The sequence below is a fragment of the Drosophila willistoni genome, chromosome 3R (assembly GCF_018902025.1).
Source record: "Drosophila willistoni isolate 14030-0811.24 chromosome 3R, UCI_dwil_1.1, whole genome shotgun sequence".
In the NCBI taxonomy this organism is placed as follows: Eukaryota; Metazoa; Arthropoda; class Insecta; order Diptera; family Drosophilidae; genus Drosophila; species Drosophila willistoni.
Genome location: NC_061086.1, coordinates 19,013,126 through 19,033,917, shown reverse-complemented (window position 1 = coordinate 19,033,917; position 20,792 = coordinate 19,013,126). Strand labels below are relative to the sequence as shown.

General features: G+C 39.3%; 5 protein-coding genes across 8 annotated transcripts in view; 2 read left to right on the top strand and 3 right to left on the bottom strand.

Annotated features, from left to right (window-relative positions):
• LOC6647757 (putative uncharacterized protein DDB_G0292292) overlaps window positions 1–5,909 on the top strand; it is a 50,118-nt gene extending 44,209 nt beyond the window's left edge. For all 3 annotated transcript variants that reach the window (XM_023178245.2, XM_047013498.1, XM_023178244.2), the window contains one exon: window positions 4,709–5,909. In XM_023178245.2, the coding sequence (XP_023034013.1) occupies window positions 4,709–5,668 (960 nt within the window). In that variant the 3' untranslated portion in view covers window positions 5,669–5,909. The remainder of the gene's footprint in view (window positions 1–4,708) is intronic.
• A 336-nt stretch (window positions 5,910–6,245) lies between these two features.
• On the bottom strand, window positions 6,246–8,225 carry LOC6647758 (DNA repair protein XRCC3). The gene is made up of 4 exons (XM_002070571.4): window positions 7,900–8,225; window positions 7,679–7,840; window positions 6,789–7,614; window positions 6,246–6,303 (listed from the first exon to the last, which is right to left on the bottom strand). The coding sequence occupies exons 1-4, from the start codon at window positions 7,985–7,987 to the stop codon at window positions 6,297–6,299; spliced, it is 1,083 nt and encodes a 360-aa protein (XP_002070607.2). The 5' UTR covers window positions 7,988–8,225; the 3' UTR covers window positions 6,246–6,296.
• Window positions 8,226–8,275: 50 nt separating this feature from the next.
• LOC6647759 (ATP synthase subunit e, mitochondrial) lies at window positions 8,276–8,978 on the bottom strand. The gene is made up of 2 exons (XM_023178568.2): window positions 8,895–8,978; window positions 8,276–8,771 (listed from the first exon to the last, which is right to left on the bottom strand). The coding sequence occupies exon 2, from the start codon at window positions 8,737–8,739 to the stop codon at window positions 8,500–8,502; it is 240 nt and encodes a 79-aa protein (XP_023034336.1). The 5' UTR covers window positions 8,740–8,771; window positions 8,895–8,978; the 3' UTR covers window positions 8,276–8,499.
• Window positions 8,979–9,172: 194 nt separating this feature from the next.
• LOC6647760 lies at window positions 9,173–15,962 on the top strand. 2 transcript variants are annotated; one of them, XM_023178426.2, is made up of 5 exons: window positions 9,173–9,776; window positions 9,846–10,960; window positions 11,016–11,157; window positions 11,585–12,037; window positions 12,915–15,962. In XM_023178426.2, exons 1-5 carry the CDS (start codon window positions 9,548–9,550, stop codon window positions 14,567–14,569), a joined length of 3,594 nt encoding a protein of 1,197 aa, XP_023034194.1. In that variant the 5' UTR covers window positions 9,173–9,547; the 3' UTR covers window positions 14,570–15,962. The 2 variants fall into 2 exon arrangements, with proteins under 2 accessions (XP_023034194.1, XP_023034195.1); XM_023178427.2 differs by lacking the exon at window positions 11,585–12,037 and having other exon boundaries at window positions 9,174–9,776.
• Window positions 15,963–17,124: 1,162 nt separating this feature from the next.
• Window positions 17,125–20,685, bottom strand: LOC6647761 (histone-lysine N-methyltransferase PR-Set7). The gene is made up of 3 exons (XM_002070574.4): window positions 20,544–20,685; window positions 19,772–20,191; window positions 17,125–19,574 (listed from the first exon to the last, which is right to left on the bottom strand). Exons 2-3 carry the CDS (start codon window positions 20,037–20,039, stop codon window positions 17,713–17,715), a joined length of 2,130 nt encoding a protein of 709 aa, XP_002070610.2. The 5' UTR covers window positions 20,040–20,191; window positions 20,544–20,685; the 3' UTR covers window positions 17,125–17,712.
• Window positions 20,686–20,792: the final 107 nt, after the last annotated feature.

Genomic DNA, 20,792 nt, shown 5'->3' with positions numbered 1-20,792 from the left:
ATTTTTCATCTCATTTTGTTTCGTTGACTGCTACAAATGTTGGAACAAATGTTGTACCTATAATGCGATTTTATAGCATTTTTTGCAAATATGTATTACATTTTTATTTACAATTAATCAGCCATCTCTTGCATAATATTCTCTAATAAACAACATTATGAAATGTATTTGCTGCAATAAATCATAATCAAAATATTAAGCTCTTTACGATTTTAGAATTTTACCCAGGCAGCTTGACCAGTAAAAAAATTACCTAAAATTCAACTTAATTGGAAACTGACTTATGCCCCCTAAAGTATGTTATGTGCAATAAATCCCAAGTATGCAGAGATATCGAGATGTAGACGCATTTTGCTTTCGAATCAAAGGCTGAGATACAAGGTTCCTACTCATTGTTATTACAGTTTACCTTGTTTAATTGGTAATCCAAGAACAATGAAACATGCCTGATTGTCCAAATGCCAATTCTCACAGACAGACTCAGACTCAGATTATCAGAACATAAGTGGAAGAAAATTCTAATTAAGGTCGGGGAAAAGGGATACGTTTTGGTCAGTTTCTTAACTTGAGTTTTCAATCATCAATTTTCATTCTTAATTAGAATTTAATGTTTATTTAGTTTCTTGTATTACTGATTAATAAAGCAATAATTGTAATAATTTTTAAACTTGCTTCAACATTAGATCAATTCTTGATTTGTAAAGTGGATGGATCTTTTCTATGTAATAATAATTTTTGTGGTGAAAATCAGACTTTTAGAGGCAAAATCGTGCTTGTAAATTCTTAAAACAACTTCAACTTTTTTTTGTACTGTAAATACATATCTTTTATTGAGTTGAAGATAATACATTGAATGGATATCCCGAACCTGCCAACCATTGCATTTATGCATTGGCCGAGTTGTCTGTGTTTGTGTGTGTGGGTGTGGGTGTGGCTGTGGGTGTGTATGAGTGTACAAGTGAATATTACCCAATATGACAAGCTGCCATGCACTGATTATGTTATTAATTAATAATACCATTGCCATACCATTTGAATGTTTGCCCTGCACAAAGTCTTGTATTACACAAAGCGACTGCCAGAGTGGAGGGGGCCAGGCAACTATGAAGAGAGAAATTCCATGAAATGAATGTGCAAAAGGATTCAGATTTCACAAAATGCAAGCCAACTATATATCTACAAATTCTATTAAACAATATTTAATTTCTCATTTACAGTGTAAACTCATAATTGGGATTTCAATATTATTTAGTTTTAAATTACTTTAAAGCAAATAATACAACATAATTAACATCAAACTTTAAAATCTTTCCAGCCACAAAGTCTCTAGGAGAATAGCGAACTCCAGTGTATACGAAATTAAAAATGTTTTTACTTTCTAAATTTACTTTGTTGCAGTTGTGTTTTCTTTTTTATTTTGTTGCTTTGTTTTTGGCACTGGATGAATACTCACTAAATCTCCCCTCAAAATGTAAATTTTCTTGGCACTTGGCTGAGCAAAATTACTTATTAGTTACACAAAGAGGGGCAGCTGTCATTACACCAAGACGAAGACTTGTCTCCCGCCTTTTTGCCCTGCCCCATGGTGTTCCATCTATCATGTAATTTGGTTGCTCATTGTTGCCTCTGGACCCCATCTCCACCACCTCTCAACATAGGCACAGCCATTTGGTTTCGTTTATTTTAGAAAAGTGCGAGAAGAAAATGTGAAATGAAAATTAATTATACAATCTAGAGAAAAGGGGGTTAGGCTGGCGAGTAAATTGTTGCAGTTGCGACTATTTAGGGATCATTATTATGACTAAACAAATAGGTAGGGCTGGGCCCCAGTCTGCCAGCGAATCCTTTTGCGTCCATCTATGTTATATGTATATGAGTACATGTATGTTCTATTATAATCTATTCAAATTGGTTGGGGCTTTTGACTTTTGTGTAGCGTACACATTTAAATATCAATAAATCATAAACATAAAACAGAGCACACGAGGGACAGAATTGAGGCCCAAAACTAAAAGAAATTTTTACAAGAAATTTAAAATATTTTTAGATATTGCTTCTCGCACTAAAATAAAATAAATTTCAATATTCTGTTATTTTTGGTTTGGCTTAATGAGGTTTTAGTGTACATCAAAACAAAATAACTCAGAAAGTTTATGTTGGAAAAAAAGATAAAATATATGAAATATGACATACTTTATGTGAATGTCAAATATCTAGGTAATTCGATATGAAATCCGTATCATTGTCAGATATAGACTTAGGCTAATGAAATATGAAATCTTGATTACATACACTCAAAAGAATTTTTTGTTCTTCTTCGAGTTCTTTTTATTTCAATCATAGAATAGCTAACTTTTGTCAGAAGATGATTTACGAGATAAATAATGAAAAATTTACTTCAAATCAATTCAATCATCAAGTAAATCAACTGAAACCATAATCAAAAATGCCACACACATAATTTTTAAAAACAACAACAATAAGAACATGAAAAATATATGAATGTTTGGAAAAATTAGGCCAGACGCTCTTTAAAAATAATCAACAATTAGGTTGAAATAGTTCGCCGCATGCCACCAAAAAGTGCCCGCATCTAAGCTCCATAAAAATAGCCCATTTAAATTTCAACAAAAATAAGATAAACTAATCGTTAAATAGATTGCGACTTTGATTTACCCTATATATGACAGTAGCAAAGTTGAGGATAGTGTCGAAAAAACTCTAGTTAGAATACTAAATTGCAAATGTATAATTTATAGCCAGACTCTTGACTTTTAATAAATTTTGGCAATAAGGCAAGAGAATGTAAATGATATAACATCATTTTATAGAGACAATTATGTAAAAGAAAGCCAGGCTTTTCTATATCAAAGAGATAATTTTATAATTATTTCTAATAACTAAGGCGACAGAAGGTCACTTAAAGAACAGACGATGATCTCAAAATTAACATTTTTGAAACCGATCGAACATATATGCCGCATTTTGTACCCTTTCAGGGTATTTACAAATGTGAAATGACCATTTCAACTTGTTCATAAGGTAAACATGGCCAAATGCTTTATTGTTTATTAAGGCAAGTATTTAATGAGTTTAAAAAAAGGGGGTAAATTGTATTGGTTCGAGCACAGAGTATCGTCTCCTACTCCTCCTCTTCTCTCACTCAAATGGTATGCATCATAACAGGATGAGTAATTGGTGATTCGGTATAAAACGCATAAACCGAAAATAATTATGAGGAAATTGGCCAGCCATTTAGCTTGGATAATGTGATGGGAATGGGGATAGGAGATGGAGGAAGAGGGGACTCGTGGTCGGCCTCATAATCCATCTTAATCCATAAAATAAACAATTTACTGCTCACATAGACATCAATCCATCGGCAAGTTCTGAATACATTTTCCATTCCATTTGTATTAAGATGCCTTTAATTTTTGTTGAGTGTATTTGAAATATTTGGCAATCAATTAATTGATTTTCCTTATGAATATATAATCTAACTTTTGTGCATATATATTTACTCAATTTTTCCACACATACAAAAATATATATTGTTCTCTATATATTTATTGTTCTTGCTGTACTTGAGCATTTCCTCTATAAAACAAAAAAAAACATGCAGTGTGATGATGAGGGGTGAATGGGGTAAGCAAAGAGGAGAAGGGGCAACGTTAATTTCATAATTTTTACGCCACTCTCGGCCAAAATGAGCATGTCATTTGATGGCATCTATCTTACCCTCCTGTCTGACGGACTCCTCGTATCTATTTGGGTGAGTGTGTGGTGTGTGTGCGTGTGTGTGTGTGTGTGTGTGTTGTGTTCAGACATGCCGCTGAAATACTAATTATGTGCGCGATTTAAATAGATTTTTCATTTATTTAGCTAGGCCATCATTTTTGGATGAAATGGAAATGAAAATGAAAATGAGCGGCGAATGCTTTATGTTGCGCCATTCCACACAGAATGAAAACGGAGATGGAGGTGCTGCAGATGGAATGGTAGAGGCTTCAGATGCTTCAACCATCTCTACTTGTGCCCCATCTACTTTTGGTTTTTTTTCTTTTCTTTTTTTGCTTTTTGACAGCCGCACATCAATGTTCAGTATTTCAGCTTGTTTTGAGTTGCGACCTGACGTAGCGGAAGTGATGAGTGTGAGTGTATGTGTGTGTGTGTGTGTGTGTGGGAGGGAGGGGGAAATGTATCTTTGAGATACACGCAATAATTTTAATTATTTGTTGTACGCATTCTAATAAGGGCAAATGAGGCATAAACATGCATAATTATGGCAAAAGGCAGACAAGATCATTTCATCTAACCCATTCACATTTACCTTAGCACAGGAAGAAACATCATGTAATATACATACATACATAGGTATATAGCTCTAGATCAAATAATTAGCAAGATCATTAATGCAAAGCAAATAATTTACAAGTTCTTTTTTACATATGAACATTTGGAGAATTACAAATTCTATTCAGAGAGAAGATAGAAGAGAACTCAAATTATGTAGATTCAAGTAATATTTTGTTTCCATTTCACAAAAAAATAGACAAAATCTAAAATAATAAACCTTAGAAGGTGGAGGGCAGAAATAATTGCTAATGATTTTCATAATAATATCTTAAACCATCTTCAAGACTTTCCTTAACGAATTTCAGCCTATTAAAACTTAAATTAATTCAACTCATTTCTTTTCTTTTTACAGGTGAAAATCTGGTTTCAAAATCGTCGCACAAAGTGGAAGAAACAGGATAATATAACCAATAATGAGGCTGCTGAGCACAAGTCAACAACAAACACAAATAAAACAGGAACGGATCAGCAGCAACAGCAGCCATCAAAAGAAAATAGCAACTCTAACAACAACAACAATAACAATGAAGGCAAATTGCCAACAACAAAACAGTCAACGACAAAGATTAAAAAACAATTGAACGCTCTGCTGGAGAAGGCCGCAAAGACCGCAAATAGTAATGGCGGGAATATGGCCACAAATGGCAGCGATTCTCAGTCAACAATTGCAGGCACAAACAACCACAACAACAACAATAATAATAACAACAACACTAAATCCACTGAGAAGCGACATCATGGCGGAAGCAACAACAATAACAACAACAATCATGGTGAATCATTGCTAACACGTTTGCATCAGCATGCCATACCCTTGACTGTGGAGCCGGCAGCACCTTTAGAACAAACCGAAAAATTGGAAATCAAAAAGGAAGAATCACCACAGCATCGAGAGCTTCAATTGAGATTGCAACGTGCAGCGGCAACGGCCGAAGCAGCTGCAGCAGCAGCAACTGCCGCCAAAACTGCTAGCCAACAAAATGGACGCAGTCCTCCACCCTCAACAGCGGCAGCTCCTGCCGTTCCTGCTCTGTTGAGTGATATGGATTTCGAGAGCAAACTTGCCGCCTCTACCATATCGATTGCCATTGGGTTGACCAATAAACAGTCAAAGTCCGAATTAGAGCCAAAGAATGCAAGTGAATCAGAGGGCGAAGGCGATGCCGAAGGTGAAGCTGATGGCGAGGGCGATGGTGAAAACGATAACAATGGGGGCGATGTTGATGATGAAGAGGACGAAGATGAGACTTCTAGCGAGCATGGTGCTTCCACTGAGGCGCACGATTCACAGGATCAGGATGTGGCCATGTAAAAAAGCTAAAAGGAAAAAAACAAAACAAATTCAGTCAAATTAACTTGTGCCAAAAAGTCGAATATTGCTCACAGCACCATCATATACCACTCAACCACAACCACAACCACTACCAATTCCTTTCACCTCTTAAACTAAACAACGGCCCGTGTTTTTAATTTCAAATTGTAATTGTAATTTATTTCATAAATATTTAATAATAATCTATAATTGTACTTCTAAGCTTAAGCGCTAATCCTAAGTTTAGGCCTTGTAAATGTTGCCATTAGAAACGCATTTAAATGTTTGAACTTTTGAGAATTTCATGTGATAAAGTATACGAAAGCAGGCGAAAAGTGGTTCGCCATTCGCAGCGGAATGAAGAGCATCCGCTCAAAAAAAAATTAAATAAACACCAGAGAGATAAGCCCCCACTAATCATGGCTTCAAATATAGAATTCGGGGACCGTATAACGACAGTTGGCTTACTTACATATATAATAACACAAGTAATACTAAAGAAGTTATAGCCGGGACATTGAGTTTACAAAACTTGTAAGAATTGGTAAAAGAATTATCGTTCCAAAGGACTTACAATGTCCTTCCGTCTTCACTTAGAACGACAGATCTCGATCTGTTCTTTTGTGGGTTATTTTCTGAAAACAAAAGGAAAAAACGGTAGTCAAAATGTTTGTCTTAAAACTTAATGTCTTCAATGTATCACACCAGATCAGAGTATTACTTGTGTGGATAATAGGATTTAAGGAAATCATCTTTAAACATATAAATTTAGAATGTTTGTGAAATTGTATGTTGAAGGATATTCTCAAAAAATACTATCTATGTAACATCTATAAGCTATCACCACGGTCTCTGGGAATATCTTGATTTTACTACTTAAAATATTAAATGTATAATATTGAGAATCTAATTAAGTCCCTAGCTATGCTAAATGGAACATATTTATTGAGTGTTTGTACAAAAAAAAAAAAAAAAAAAAAAACAACAAAACTAAAACAGAGAGTAGAAAGAAAGAAAACTATCCCAAAAACCAAAACAAAAAAGAGACATTTTAAATTCAGAACAAAGAAAGAAAAAATAAAGCAAAAATAATATTTAAAAAATTAAAAACAAAACTTACAAACGTATCTTCTTGTGTGCATGGGTTGGTTCGAGGGGGGGCACAGGAACATCTACCACACCCTCAGATGTGACTAGGAATTCGGCAACATTGTTTGGGGTTTCTGGTGAATACATAATTTCCAGTTTGCGTACAGTTATCAATTGATCGCCCAAACGATGCTGTTTAGGCACCTTGGAGACAATTAAACGAGTACGCCCAAGATGTGCCCATTGGAGACCTAAGCATGGTATATCCTGCATTGGTTTATCATCTCTCGTGGCGCTGCTGGATGTCATTTGATTGATGCAGATCACCGCACAGTTGTATTTATCGGCATAGGTAAGCAAATCGTTAGCCAGGCGTCGCATATCCCGTGTTCGTTCATCATAGTCGGTGAAGAGGCGAAAGATGGCCGCCACCGAATCGATGATGATTAATCCAATGGCATGTTGTTGCATCAATTGAGGCAGACGATTGCTAACACACTCGAGCAGGGGTTTAACTTCGAATTGTTGTTCCACAAACACATTGGCTAGAAAATTGAGATTTTCCTTGGGATAACGAGCCTCGAAGACTTTGCTTATCTCCAACATGCGACGCGAGGGAAATGCATCCTCAGTGCAAATAAAAGCCACTCCTCTGGCCAGGCCGCCCAAATGAAGAGGCAGCTGTACGCACACGGCCAACTGTAGCAATAACTGAGTCTTACCCACTCCGGAAGCTCCACATATTTCGGTTATTCCCCTAGTAACAATACCGCCGCCTGTACAGCGATCCAGGGCTGGGCAGCCGAAGGTTATGCGAGACCAACGCACATTAGCCAACGGCTTGAACAGGGAGTCCGCTGAGATGAGATTCAAAACTAGAGTTAGCACTTGAATTTATAAGCTGTTCCATGAATGTGTTACCTGACATTGGGGTCTCAGCTAGCCACTTGGCCGCTGCATCCTTTAGCACACGGACATCGTCCGGCGTGCATATCCGCACCAGCGAGTGCAAAGATTTCGAGCGGGTATCCAGAAACTGGACTTTGGGCGTGGTAAGAATCTCTTCTGGCGTGACCACATTGACTAGATTAAAAGCACATTAGATGGCACTTGAACTAATTCAAGAGCCCTTCCCCGCTTACCCTGCTTGGCAATTTCTCTAATATGCTCAGGCAATTGTTCCAAAAAGTTTGTTGTCATCGTTGGTAGCGGGTGGCCTACTGCAAGCATGCCTTTGGGGCTTGCGTGACGACACTTTAGGTGTTGAGATTCCTATATATATACCACCTGAGAGCACTAATGCGGCAATATATTGATCAAACAAAACGGCGGCGCCAAAAAAAAGTGAAATTTAAATTGGGTGGCCGATCAGCTGTTCGTTTATCAGGAGCGGACTACTGCAATGTGAGACGGACCTATCGATATTTTGTTGATTTATCTAATAAGACAATTCAAACGCAGCATTAGCTGGATTCTCTTTGCCCTTGTCACATTCACAAAATGAATTCTTAATTGAAATATGTTTTACATAACTTTTGTGTTATTCAATTTAATTTAATTTGCGTAAGTTTTTTTATGCACAAACATCTCAGATAGAAACACACAGAATAAATGTTGTTGCCGATAGATGCAGAGAGTGGCAACTCTGCCGTAGACGGCGGCCGCTCTCCATCATCCTGGGTTTTGGTTGTGTATGTTGGAACTGATCTTAAACTAACCATAATGACGGCTGTCCAGCCCCTCTACTTTGTAGGCTTGGAGAGCTCAGCCAATGCACGGGCTTCGGCATCGGCGCTGCGCTTCTTCTCCTCGGCCAATTTGGCATCACGCACTACCTTCTGCTGGGCCTCGATTTCACGCACCTTCTCCTCCTTCTTGGACAGACGGCTCTGGTGGGCAGCACCATAGGCAATGCCTACAAGGAGCAATGACCATCTGCCAAATTTAATCAAAGGTGAGACACGAACGGGAGCCTGGGACATGGTTAAAGTTATGTAATTGGTCCAAACGACAACTGCAATGGGAAACGTTAAATTAGACACTTATTTGCAAGGGCTTCAACTGTTTGCCGAAAGTCGGTCAACTCCAGCAAAAATTTACTATTTCTTGAATTATTTAACAAATTTCCAACAATTACCAAATTCTCTTGCAACCGATGCAAAATATAACCTTAAAGCAGCTGTCAGTAGTGTGACCAGACCAAACTCAGATATAGAGTTGCCAGCAAGTGTGAATATTTAAAATATACAAACTGTATATGTGATATCTGCTGTAAATATATATAATAATAAAAAGCCTGTTTATCGTAATTTTTGATTCATTGCTTTTGAAATGAATTAATCCGCTTGCTTAATCTTAAGAATATTTAAACAAAAATTTTATTTTCTCAGTGCTGTAAAATTCTTACATGCATTTCGCAACACTAATTCGCGGTGAATGTCAAAAAGAACTTCTCCAACCTGGATGAAAATTATTTGTTTTGTTGAAAATATGGCAATTAGCAGTTGAAAGGGCTTGCCAAATTCTACATTCTCCATCCAACCACTGCAGACTGCAGCAAGTGTGTGACGAAATAGCAGAAAACAATTTGCAGTTAAATTTCGTGTGCGTGTAAACGAAAATTCCAACACAGACCTTGAGTGTCACACACACGCACACACAGAGGCACTCTCTCGCACACCTATAGATAAAACGTCAGAGACGGAGCTACCCCCGCCGCCCCGTCGCCGAAGGTGTTTTCTTTTTGATTAGAGATTAGGGCTAACTGGGATAGCAATTGAGATATACAACATGGTAAATGTGCCACCTTTACTAAGTAGCACGCCGCCACCTATCGATTTTGGTGACGATGATGATGACGATTCTGGACTGCAGACAACTCTCCATTTGGATGACGGTGACGAGTACTCCTCCAATGAGTTTGGCTTAGTCACCACCAACAAACACATCACCAGCAACAACAACAACAATAACAACAACAACAATAGCCAGACACACGAAGCCGAACTTAACACAAAAGGTATTTATATTTTTTTGCCTTTGTCTTGGTTTTTTTTTATTCTACCTAATTTGTATGCTTTAATTGTAGAAGTGCCGCCACCCGATCTGGCCCTGATCGAGAATGCAAAATCACCAGTCGAGGCATTTAATTATCATGTTTACCATCAGGAAATGTCGCCACCCACGCCGCCACCGCCAACGGCGACACAGCAAACAGTGCAGTGCGTGGAAGTGGAGCGGGAAGAGGAGGAGGAGGAGGAACATATTCCCTCATTGAAACTTGATAGTTTGAGTTTATATTCAAGTGAGAGTACGGCGTCGGGAACTGCGTCGCCAGTTGCAGAAACGCCTGCGCCTTCCTCAGCTACCACGGCACAACTCACACATCAAGTTACGCTGGAGGATGTCTCAGATGATGACACCGATGAGGAGTGTTCGCCAAAGAAACCCAAAGAGTTATATATACGTGAAGGGGCGGAAGATTTCTTTGCCATTGAAGTTCTATCCACAACAAAGGAAAAAGAAACTAAGCAGACGGATGTAAAAGGAGCTGAAAGTCAGTCAGAAAAGCCAATGGCAATGGATGATGATGATTCATTTGCAGAATTTGAAGAGGCTACTGCGGCAATGGCTCCAGCGGTCATCCAAAATGTGGCTCCTACCATTAATGATAATGTTGTTGTTGATGATGATGACGATGACGATGACTTTGGTGATTTCGCAGACTTTTCTGCTGCACCACCAGCACCAATGCCAGCTATAGTCGCACCAGTTACTATTCCAAATGTATCAGAACCTGCTCATACTCAGCCCGAAGATGGATTTGATGATTTTCAAGAGTTCACTAGTCCCGCTCATATTAAGAATAACCATGATGATAACGATGATGATGATGATGATGATGACTTTGGAGATTTCTCAGAGCCACCGCCACCTCTAGCCGCAGTTGTACCTCCGCCACCACCGCCTGCCCCCAAACACCTTAGCATTAATGAACGTATCAAGCCTGTGCTGGAGGCAATGTTTCCATCGACAGCAATAACCCAAATAGACGAGACCGTTGGGCATTCACAGCTCTTGGCTCAGAGGAAACCCCTCAATTTTGGTGCCATTGAGCAGGCTCAGGCTCTAAACTATCAATGGGTCAATTCAGAAATGAGACATTCTCTAGTCCGATCGCTGGGCATTGATTCGAGGAATATTGTAAGTACAAATAAGCTAAAATTTACCCAGAATTCTTTAACATAGTCCTTTGTAGCTCTTTGGAGACAAATGGAACTCATCTATGCCGCGTTTTGCGGCCAATCTGAGCTTTGATCCCCTTAAGCCGCTCAAGACAAGCTCCACCAGCTCCAACTCACAGACGTCAGCGGCTACCACCTTTTCCACCCCAGTTGAAGGTAAGTTTTTCGAATAAATAAATATTACAATACTCCACCTTTAGTTGCCGCAAATTAACCGCTACACGAAAATTTTCCACCTACCGCTCGCCCGCCCGCCCGCTCTCTATCTCTTTATCTATTCTATTTCTATTTCTCGAAAAAAAAACTGCTTTTGTTGCCCTCAACCGGATTGGCCTGCCGTTAAATATTGGCTCTTTAACTTGCTCACCTATTTCTATTCTATATACAAATATATTTTTGTTTTATGTTCTGTTAAATTTCGGTTTCCTCCTGCCACCACCAAACAACCACTTACCACCTCGCTCTATCACCTACCTTCCTACTCTCACAATGTGTATTATCTCTTTTCCTTCACCCCAAAAAAAAGAAAAACATACTCAAAACGAAAGAAAAGAGATTTATCCTTATGATAAATTATATTTAGAATCACAACATGTACAGACCACTTTTCAATTGGAACCACTTGACCAACTAACGATGGTGGCTAATGCTGATAAAATAAATCTTGTTAACTCTAACTACCCCCACCACCAACACTACAACAACTACCACCACCAACACCACCACCACCACAACCAACAACAACAACAACAACAATCAAACTCCAATCATCGCCATAATGCTGCCGACAACTTCCACTTGGATGGTAATCTTTTATTGATGGATCTCCAAACCAACTCCAATTCAATTAATGACAATCAATGCAATGCCAATGCAAATGCTAATGCCAATTTCAATGAAATGCACAATAAATCTCTTACACATTTTGTCACCAACAACAACAACAATCATCTAAATACAACAACTTCAAATCCAAATCGAATAAAAACTAACACAATTCTCACTGCTCACGATGCCTTGCTCTTGATGGACCTTAGTAAGTTCAGTTAGCTCCCTCCTCCTTTTGCGTGTGTGTGTATACGTGTGTGTCTGTGTGTGTGTGTGCGTGTGTGTGTATGTTGTAGTTGTACTATATGCATATTTCGTTTGATTTTGCTTATTCTTTTTGCCATCAAAATGTTTGTTAAATAAACAATTTCTATAACGAATTATTTGCGTTATCCACTACTATTTCTCTCTACTTTCTACTTCCCAAAACGAAAAAAAAAAATTTGTATATTTGGCATTGTGTTTTAGTTATCGTTTTGTTATTTGGCACTCTCAAAAAAAACTAACCAACTTAAACTTAACTAAACTCAGTTTAAAGCACTCTCTGTAGTTATTTATTCTATGATTTTTGCAAAGTTTTTCCTTAACTCAACTCTCTTAGTTATCAATGAGATATTTTCTATATGCGACTCAATCAATACTGGAAAACAAATTTTCAAATTCAAAATGTGTTGTCAAATTTTAAACTTGTTACCAAGATAAGAAAGGAATAGATTTAGATCTATTAGAGTGTGTTGAATAATTGATAAAAGGTTAAAAACCATAACAACCAAAATTGGAGGATTAAGAAAAAACGTCTTTAAGTTTAAAACTAAGAAATAAAATCCATTTGTTGTTGGAACTCCGTGACGTATCCTAAAAATTATGAACGAGATATTGAGTCTTCCTTTCTTAAATTGCAAGAATTAATTATTTGGATTCCGAGTAATAGCTAATAATTTCCAAATAAATATATATTCGTATTTATAACCGTTTGGTGGAGTCGCTTTTGGAATCTATCTATAATGTACAACTTTCTAATTATATATATATTTTTTAATTATTTACATTTACTTATGCAATAAATTTTGTTAAATTTTTGCCAGGATTGGAGTCAACAACAACAACAGCAGCCCCAGCAGCTAAAGCGAGCCAAATTGAAACGCGGGCTGGCCCGGCTAATGTGGAAAAATCAGCAGCAAGCTCTGCCCAAAATGACTGCAGCCAGTTGCAGATTGAAGACGGTTTCGCAGCCAATAGTCCCTGCGACAGCAACGCCCTTGATGACACCTCAGCAGGAACATCAGCATATGCTGCTCCAGCAGCAGCAGCGACGCTATCGACTGCTCTATCAGCAAACGGCTATGCCAACGACCTCAATGGCAGTGAGCAGCTGCATCAGCAGCAGCAGTCGAAGCAATATGCATTGAGTGGACCAACGCCATCGCCACCGCCGCCTTTGCCCCAGGAGGACATTGAGATTATCGTTAGCAACACAACAAGCACCAGTACCAGCTATGCGCTCCCTCTGAAGGAGACTCACATTTATACACCATCCAAATCGGACACCGCAGTGGCCAAGACGACAACATTGGCGCCAATAGATTTTGATTTTGAGATTGCCTCGGCAGGGATTATTATTGACGAGACGGTTGTGAAGAAGGAATACCGTGATGTTGAGTACAAACCGCCAATCGGCTTGGATTCGCCGAACAAGCTGAATGCCGGAGTTAATTTTGAAATACCTCCTGTTGCTGTTGCAGCAGCAGCTGCAGATCAAAAGGTGCCCGATGACGATAACGATGATTTCAGTGAGTTCCAGTCGATGCCGGCTCCCAAGGCAAGCGCTGCTGCTGCTGCTTTGCCAAGGAATGGCACGCCCACATTTGGCGAACAAATGATACTCAGTCCAGCCATATTATTGCCACAAGCAATACCCCTAGCCAAGACGGCCATACAGTGGGGTGAGAATGCTCTGTCCACCATAAATGCTGATGAAATGGCCCGAATTGAGCAGCTCTTCTCGGCTCAGGCGGCCAAACCTGCGCCCACAATAAGTGCCACAGTGGCTAAGAATCCACCAAAGCAACAACAGTCCGAGGATGATGAGTGGTCCGACTTTGTGTCGGCGCCGGTGCAGCAGGAACAGAAACAAAAACAATTGTCTCCCATCAAAAATATAAAAAGTGTAAATAGTTTAAAGAAACCTTCTCCTACGCCAGCTACAACAGTGGCCAAAGATGATGACTGGTCGGACTTTGTTAGCAGCACACCAGCACATCCAGTTACAGTGGTTCCATCTCCACAGTTCAATTCTGGTGCCTGGCAGAATGCAAATTTCTATAATAACCCGCTTAGTCACTATCAGCAGCAACAGCCACACCACACACACAGCAATCTAGTGCGCAACAGCAATCGAAGCATCAGCAGCAATACCACCACCACTAACAACAACAACAACAACATCAAAAACAATAGCAATTACAATGCCAACAACAATGTATCAGGCACTCCTCAACAGATTCACATCATGCATGACTTCTCGACGGCACCGTCAGCCCAGCCAGTCCATCCATCAATTCCAACCTATCAGCAGCAACATCAGCGACAACAATTTCAAATTGGCAACGCCAAAGTGGCACCCCGCATCTCTCTGATACCTGATTTGAGTTTTGTTGCCCCACCTTCAGCTATGCCCACAACAAATGCCGGAGCCTTCATGAGTGCGCTACCCAAGCCCAGTTTTAGTGCCAAAAAATGACAAATGCTGCGACGACCTCATCATTATCGCCATCACCATCATAATCAGTTGCAGCCGTCAGCAACAGTAGCTGGAGCAACTGCCGCAGTGTCACTAGCTGGAGAAGCAACCGTCTTGACATAGGCGGCACGACCAGAGCAACCTGCAGTAGTCGAGTCACTCAGTATTATGAATCCCGTATCCGTCTTGATATACTATACATGCTTAAGGAGTGTGAAGGGGGAAAACTAAAAGCAAAAATCTGTTTAATATTGTAGTTGTTGATGTTCTTGTTATCATGTGTGTGTAGTTTAGCGTTATTAGATGCGAGAGAGTGAAAGATTGGGAAGGGAAAAGAAATCTACTTTGTGCAATATTTTTATGCTAAATTTGATTGGTATTCATTCTCATTTTGACACATAACAAAATTCTAATATTAGTGATTTTATGTTAAATTTAAGTAAAACAAATTTCCAATTTTCGAAAATTGTGCTTTGCATGGTAACTACTTCGAAAGATCTTGGCCTAAATCTCTCCAAACTATGTAAAGAGAATATGACTTGAAGAAATTTCCAATAGGTTATCCTTTAGCTTTTACTTTGCCACAGATTTAAAACTTGAAAACCAATAATCTGAATCACTACAAGTAAACCATTTAAACCGGTGCCAGAAACAGATTGAATGAATGGCTTTGAGTAAAACTAAATCTCGAAATGGCTAAAATTAGCAATTGACTAGACACCATGTTAGATATAGGAATATTACCCTTGTAAGAATAGAGCAGCCTTTCCGACTACAACAAGTATAGAGAGATAAATGGCATAGCTAAAACCTTATAACTATGGGCGAAAAAGCTTTAACTAAAACAAAATTACTCGCTTTCCAAAGATTCTTGACAAATCGTAACTACAGCTTAGTCGTCTCTCACCTGGAAATAAACGATTAACATTAATAAATATTCTTTGCAAGGGTTTATTCAGATTCTCCATAGCCTATATTAATGCATTCCAAATTCGTCCTTTCCTTTTTGATTTGTCAAATTGTGTAATCAGATTAAACTAAATACTCCTTAACGAGGCGAATCCAAATGAAAACATAGAGAGGACTTAACCCGCCTAATGCGATCTTTTCTATATTGTGTACTTAAAAGAAGGAAACCCGAAAACATTATTGTATATTATAGAATTGTTTAGATATTAAATATATATATATATATTTTATGTATATGTATCTTAGAAAACTTCATACATCATTCCCATGGGTCTGTGTGTATATATAGTATTTATTTTTGACCAGGATATTGCTAAATGCAAGCCTGGACTTAAGACATGATCTCCAGAATATTATCAGAAAGAAAGTCCGTTCCACATTACTAAGAATAAAATGAAATGTTGCTTTGTTTTTCTTGTGTTAATTGTGTTTTTTTTTTTTTTTGCTTTTATTTATTTGTATGTTAATTTTTTATTTTTAACTTTTCGTGTCTAATTGTCGCGGATGTGTCTCTGTTTGATGTTCTTTTTTTCTTTCCTTTTGTTTTTGTGTATAAGTGAAATTAAAACAATTTACAATTACAAGCATTAACTTAAACTAAAATGTTGGTGTTTGTTGTGATTGTTTTCCTTTCATCATTTTTTGTCGCAGTAGATGTAGGCTTAAATGTAAATTATTTATGTAAATGTATATATATATATATATACATGTGTATGCGCATTAACAATATAGTTTCGCGTTTCGTTTCGATACGTGCTTTTCATGAGACGAGATGACCACAATATATTGCCCGTACATATATATGTATATATATATAAATCCTTATAGAGATGTATATGAATAAAATGGTTGCTGCTTGATTTAAATAAAAACAATTAACTATATATTAGAGAAGATTATTGTATTATTATATAATGTATGTATTGTAAAATTAAACGATTAAAATTATTAATAAAAAAAAAAAGAAGAAAATCAGAGATATAGTTAAATAGAAAATATATAACTATCATCAATTACACAAATTTTTTATTATATTGGAGTTTTGTTCTTTTTCTTCGTGGTGACAAGCAGGGCATGATATGCACTGCTTGTTTGCTTGGGGGTTCACTTTTGAGCCGGAAACAAGCAGTGCAGCCCTGTTGAAACATCGAAATTTTTACATAATTTGAACTTTTTGTTGGTTTTTCTTACACAGACAAACACACACGCACACTCACTCGGGGACGGGAACGGGCAGAGGATGCTGAGCAGAGCTCATAGCGAGAATAGAGCATATGATTTACATGTACGTATATATTTATAATAGCTTTTTTGGGGATATATCATAGTAATTCTGATCTAAGTTGTGAGTATGTGTTATTGAAACCTGCTAATTTGTGTGTGCGTGGATGTGTGTTTGTGCCTAGACTAACATAGATGCGTATGAATCTTAATCGAGCCCTTTTTTGTTTTTTGGAAAGATGGTTATTCAAGAAACTCTAGGTGAAGATGTGGTGTGGTGTGACGTGCGTGTGTGCCGGATGGGACTGTGTGTGTATGTGTGTGCCAGATATTCTCTCCAGGAGGATGCACAACAAGAAGCCTCGTCAAATGTGTAAATTTCTCTTTGTTTGTTGGTAAAGAATGCTTTGGGGAGTGTGCGGGTGGGGGGTTTGATGTGCATGGGATGGGATGGGTATGGCAGTAAATAGTTTATAATAATTAGCAAATTACACATGTAACTAATATTAATTCTATTTAATATATATATATATATATGTATAATAATATAAATAGTTTACGATCTTTATAAATTTGAATGCAATGTGAATGTCTCCACTATCCGGTTACTAAATATTAAGCACTGCTTACTAATCGGGGGTTATATAATCAAAATCTTTTAAAATCATAATCAAATATAGCAATGAACAAAATATTATCGATCCCTTTAAATCGGCAAGCAGTGAAATTAGCAACTTTGATTATCATTATTATCAATAATAACTTTCATATCGCTTTCAATTTCTTCTAAAATGGTCAACAGTTGATTTTTTTTCATTTTATCCATGTGGGTGTCTTTGTATGTGTGTGTGTGTGTTGTGTGAGTGTGTGTGTGTGATACTTTGCACTAACAGTTTTTTTTTTAACTTTTCACTTGAAAAATAAGTTGAGAAAAAAAATCATATTGCTGGACCTCAGAAGGCCAGCCAGGGATGATGGAGCAGCGACTCCTTGGAGCGATCACCATAATCGTAAGTTAATTCCGTACCCGGCTCAATATCATCCTTGGCCAGGAGAACGAGATGTGGCCGCTGCTTGATTACCACCACCTTGGTCATTAGATTACCGTTGCGTGAGTGATTGATAAGTCTACCCAATTTGCCCGTATCCACGGTGGCATCGATGCAATACTGCTGGGTTTTGTGCTTGAAATAGTACATATAACAGCCGGCATTCTCGTCCAGAGCATACCGTCGCTCTCGCTCGCTGGCATCGCCAATGGAGATGAGATCACCCACATACTCCACAACGAATTCATTGCGCTTGAAATGGCGATCAGCCACGACACCACGACCCTTCCCCGTGAAGTTGCGTACGATGAGGCCATCGCAGCGTTCCTCGAGTACAGCCTGTTCCAAATTACGCATCCATTCCTCTTTGACGGCAGTCTTGGTTTTGCGTACACTGCGGCGCACGGGAAAGAAATCGGTCATCTCGCGATTGCCATTGGTGGCCGCCAACGGCAGAGGCAGTGGCTGGGACTTCTGTGTCATGGTCTTGGTCTTAGACCCTCCCTTGGTGACTTTGGGTTTGGGAGGCACTGGCTTGAGCATTGCTTTTATATGATTATTATTGTTAACTGTCGGCGCTTTGTTCAGATTCTCTCGCTCCTCGGCAGCTTTAAGCAAAGCTCCCATATCGTCCTCATACTCGTCACCATCCAGATCCTCGTCATCGTCGTCCAGGACAACAACGATTGCATCATCATTGGTCGGGTTGCTCAGATGTGTTCCCGACGACGATGTCGGCGGTGGCGGCTGCTGCAGCGGAGGCGAGTGGTAAGGCGCTTGTGGTTTTGGCTGATTCAGTCTTCGTCGCGACTTGCAGGCGGCCACCGCTGCCGTTGTTGTGGGCAATTTACGAGGCGATTTCCTGGGCGACAAAGGATCGCATTCAGCCTTGAAACCGGCAGCAGCTTTACGGGATAAACCACCACCACTGCCCACTATTTCGCGTGGCAAAGTCTTGATGGGAGAGGGACAAACTATGCGATGGGGAGTGGCGGGCTTGCGTCGACGCCCTGTTGTCCCAGGAGCGGCAGCTGGTGTGCCCAGGCTGCAGGCCACGCCGCTGTCACAGGAACTGCTGTCGTGCTGGTCCACAAAATTATCGAAACCATTTATTATCGGTGCCTGGGGAACAATAGCCTCCGGTTCCAGCTGCATACTGGGAACCACATGTCCACCCCCATTGAGGCTCACAATCTGATTGAAGCGCCCATTGAGCATGCAGGCATTCATTGCAGAAGGTGGCGACGAGAATACAATGTTGGCCAGCTCAAAACTCTTATTGATCTTAATGCTAGATGCTTTGGTGGGGGTCCGATCAATGTCCAGGGTGAGCACTGGCTCCTGCAAGAATATATTGTCGGTGGCGGCGCTGCTGCTGCTGCTGCTATGTGTCGAGCTGTGGCTATCCCTTAAAGCCGACGATCGATGTGACTGGAAGTCAGCTGTGGAAATTTGAACAGCATTGGTAACCACCTCCACCTCCAGTTGGTCATCCACCTCATCGTCGTGTTCCTCGTCTTCGTTTTGGTAAGCTGGCGATGAATGCGATGAGGAGGCTGTAGAATGACCATCAAACTGCAGCTCCTCCACCGTCAGTTCCACGTCCTCAACTAAGGCAAGTTCTGTGTGTGTTGCTGATATTGTCTTTTGCTCTTTATTTGGATTTAGATTAGGATTTGGATTTGTATTTGCATTCTTTGCGGCAGCATTGGCTTTGAAGAAGTTCTCGATGGTGCGTGTTTGCGAACGTGTGGCCAGGGGCACGCCTATTAAGGGAGTTAAAGAACAAATTTTAGGTTAAGTTAACGTCAAAGCATTAATAAAGCTTAAAATTGATAACAAGCTTAAATTTGATTGATGTGCACATCTACGTAAAACGATAAGATGTATAACATCTAACACTAAATGTTTCAATATTATTCCCCCATTCACATGTAAGGATGCTTTTGCAACTTCTACTCACCAATTGTGCGACCTGCAGAGGGCTCTGTATTTGCTTCTATGGTTGTCTTTGTGAGATTTTCATTGGCTTTCATAAGGCGGCAGTCTTTTCGCTTTGGGCTGGCAAAGTATTGATCGTCCAGTAAATTTGCGGCGGCTACACCCATGGCTGCCTCGGTTACATTCAAGGACAGCGGTTCGGCTGATGCATCCGCCTGGTCAGTGGTGGCGGTAGTAGCCCCCACCATTGGCCCCTTGGCTGGGCGCGCTCTACGGCGCACCATGATCATTTATGTGTCGTGTGTGTGTATGTATGTTGGTAGAAGGGGGCGCCGCGTGATCCGTGTCTTTTAGTTGGCGCGTTTTTTTTTCTTCTTTTTTTTCCACAAGAGATCGTGATTTTTGGGCCTATAGATTTCCAGCACACTGATTCCAAATGCAACTGTGGAAAAAGGCAGCGCAGAGAAACGAGACACATTCAATTAATTCACCATAATTAATATGCATATGCAACGGAGTACAGTTTTTGGCCACACAAATTAATTATCAAAAAAAAAAAAAAAAAAAATTGTTTTTGTTGCTTTTGTCTTCTGCTTTCGCATGTGTTTGTGTGCGTGTATAACCGAACAAGAGAAAGAGGAAAGAGAAGAGACACACACATACGCACACACAGAGAAAAACAAGCCTACGACCATAACCACAGCGAAAGAATATCACAAAAAAAAATGCCTCGCTTCGGCCAAATGCTGTCCTCGTCTCTCTGATCGGCCCTCTTTTGATTGCTGCATTCTCACCGTTTGTTGTCATACGCCACAGATGTGCATTGCTTGGCTGGCAATTTCTTTCACACACATTGCTATTAATTAAATAATTATTTTTTCATCCGTTGCACTTTTCCTTTTCCGCAAACTCTTTTTCCTCTTTTTTTGGTTGTTCTTTCTTCTTCTTCTTATTTGCAGTAGAGTTGTCGTGAGCTTATCTCGCATCATTTGCGAGCACCAGTGATGCCATTTTTTTAAGAGCCACAAAACTAAATCTCAGTT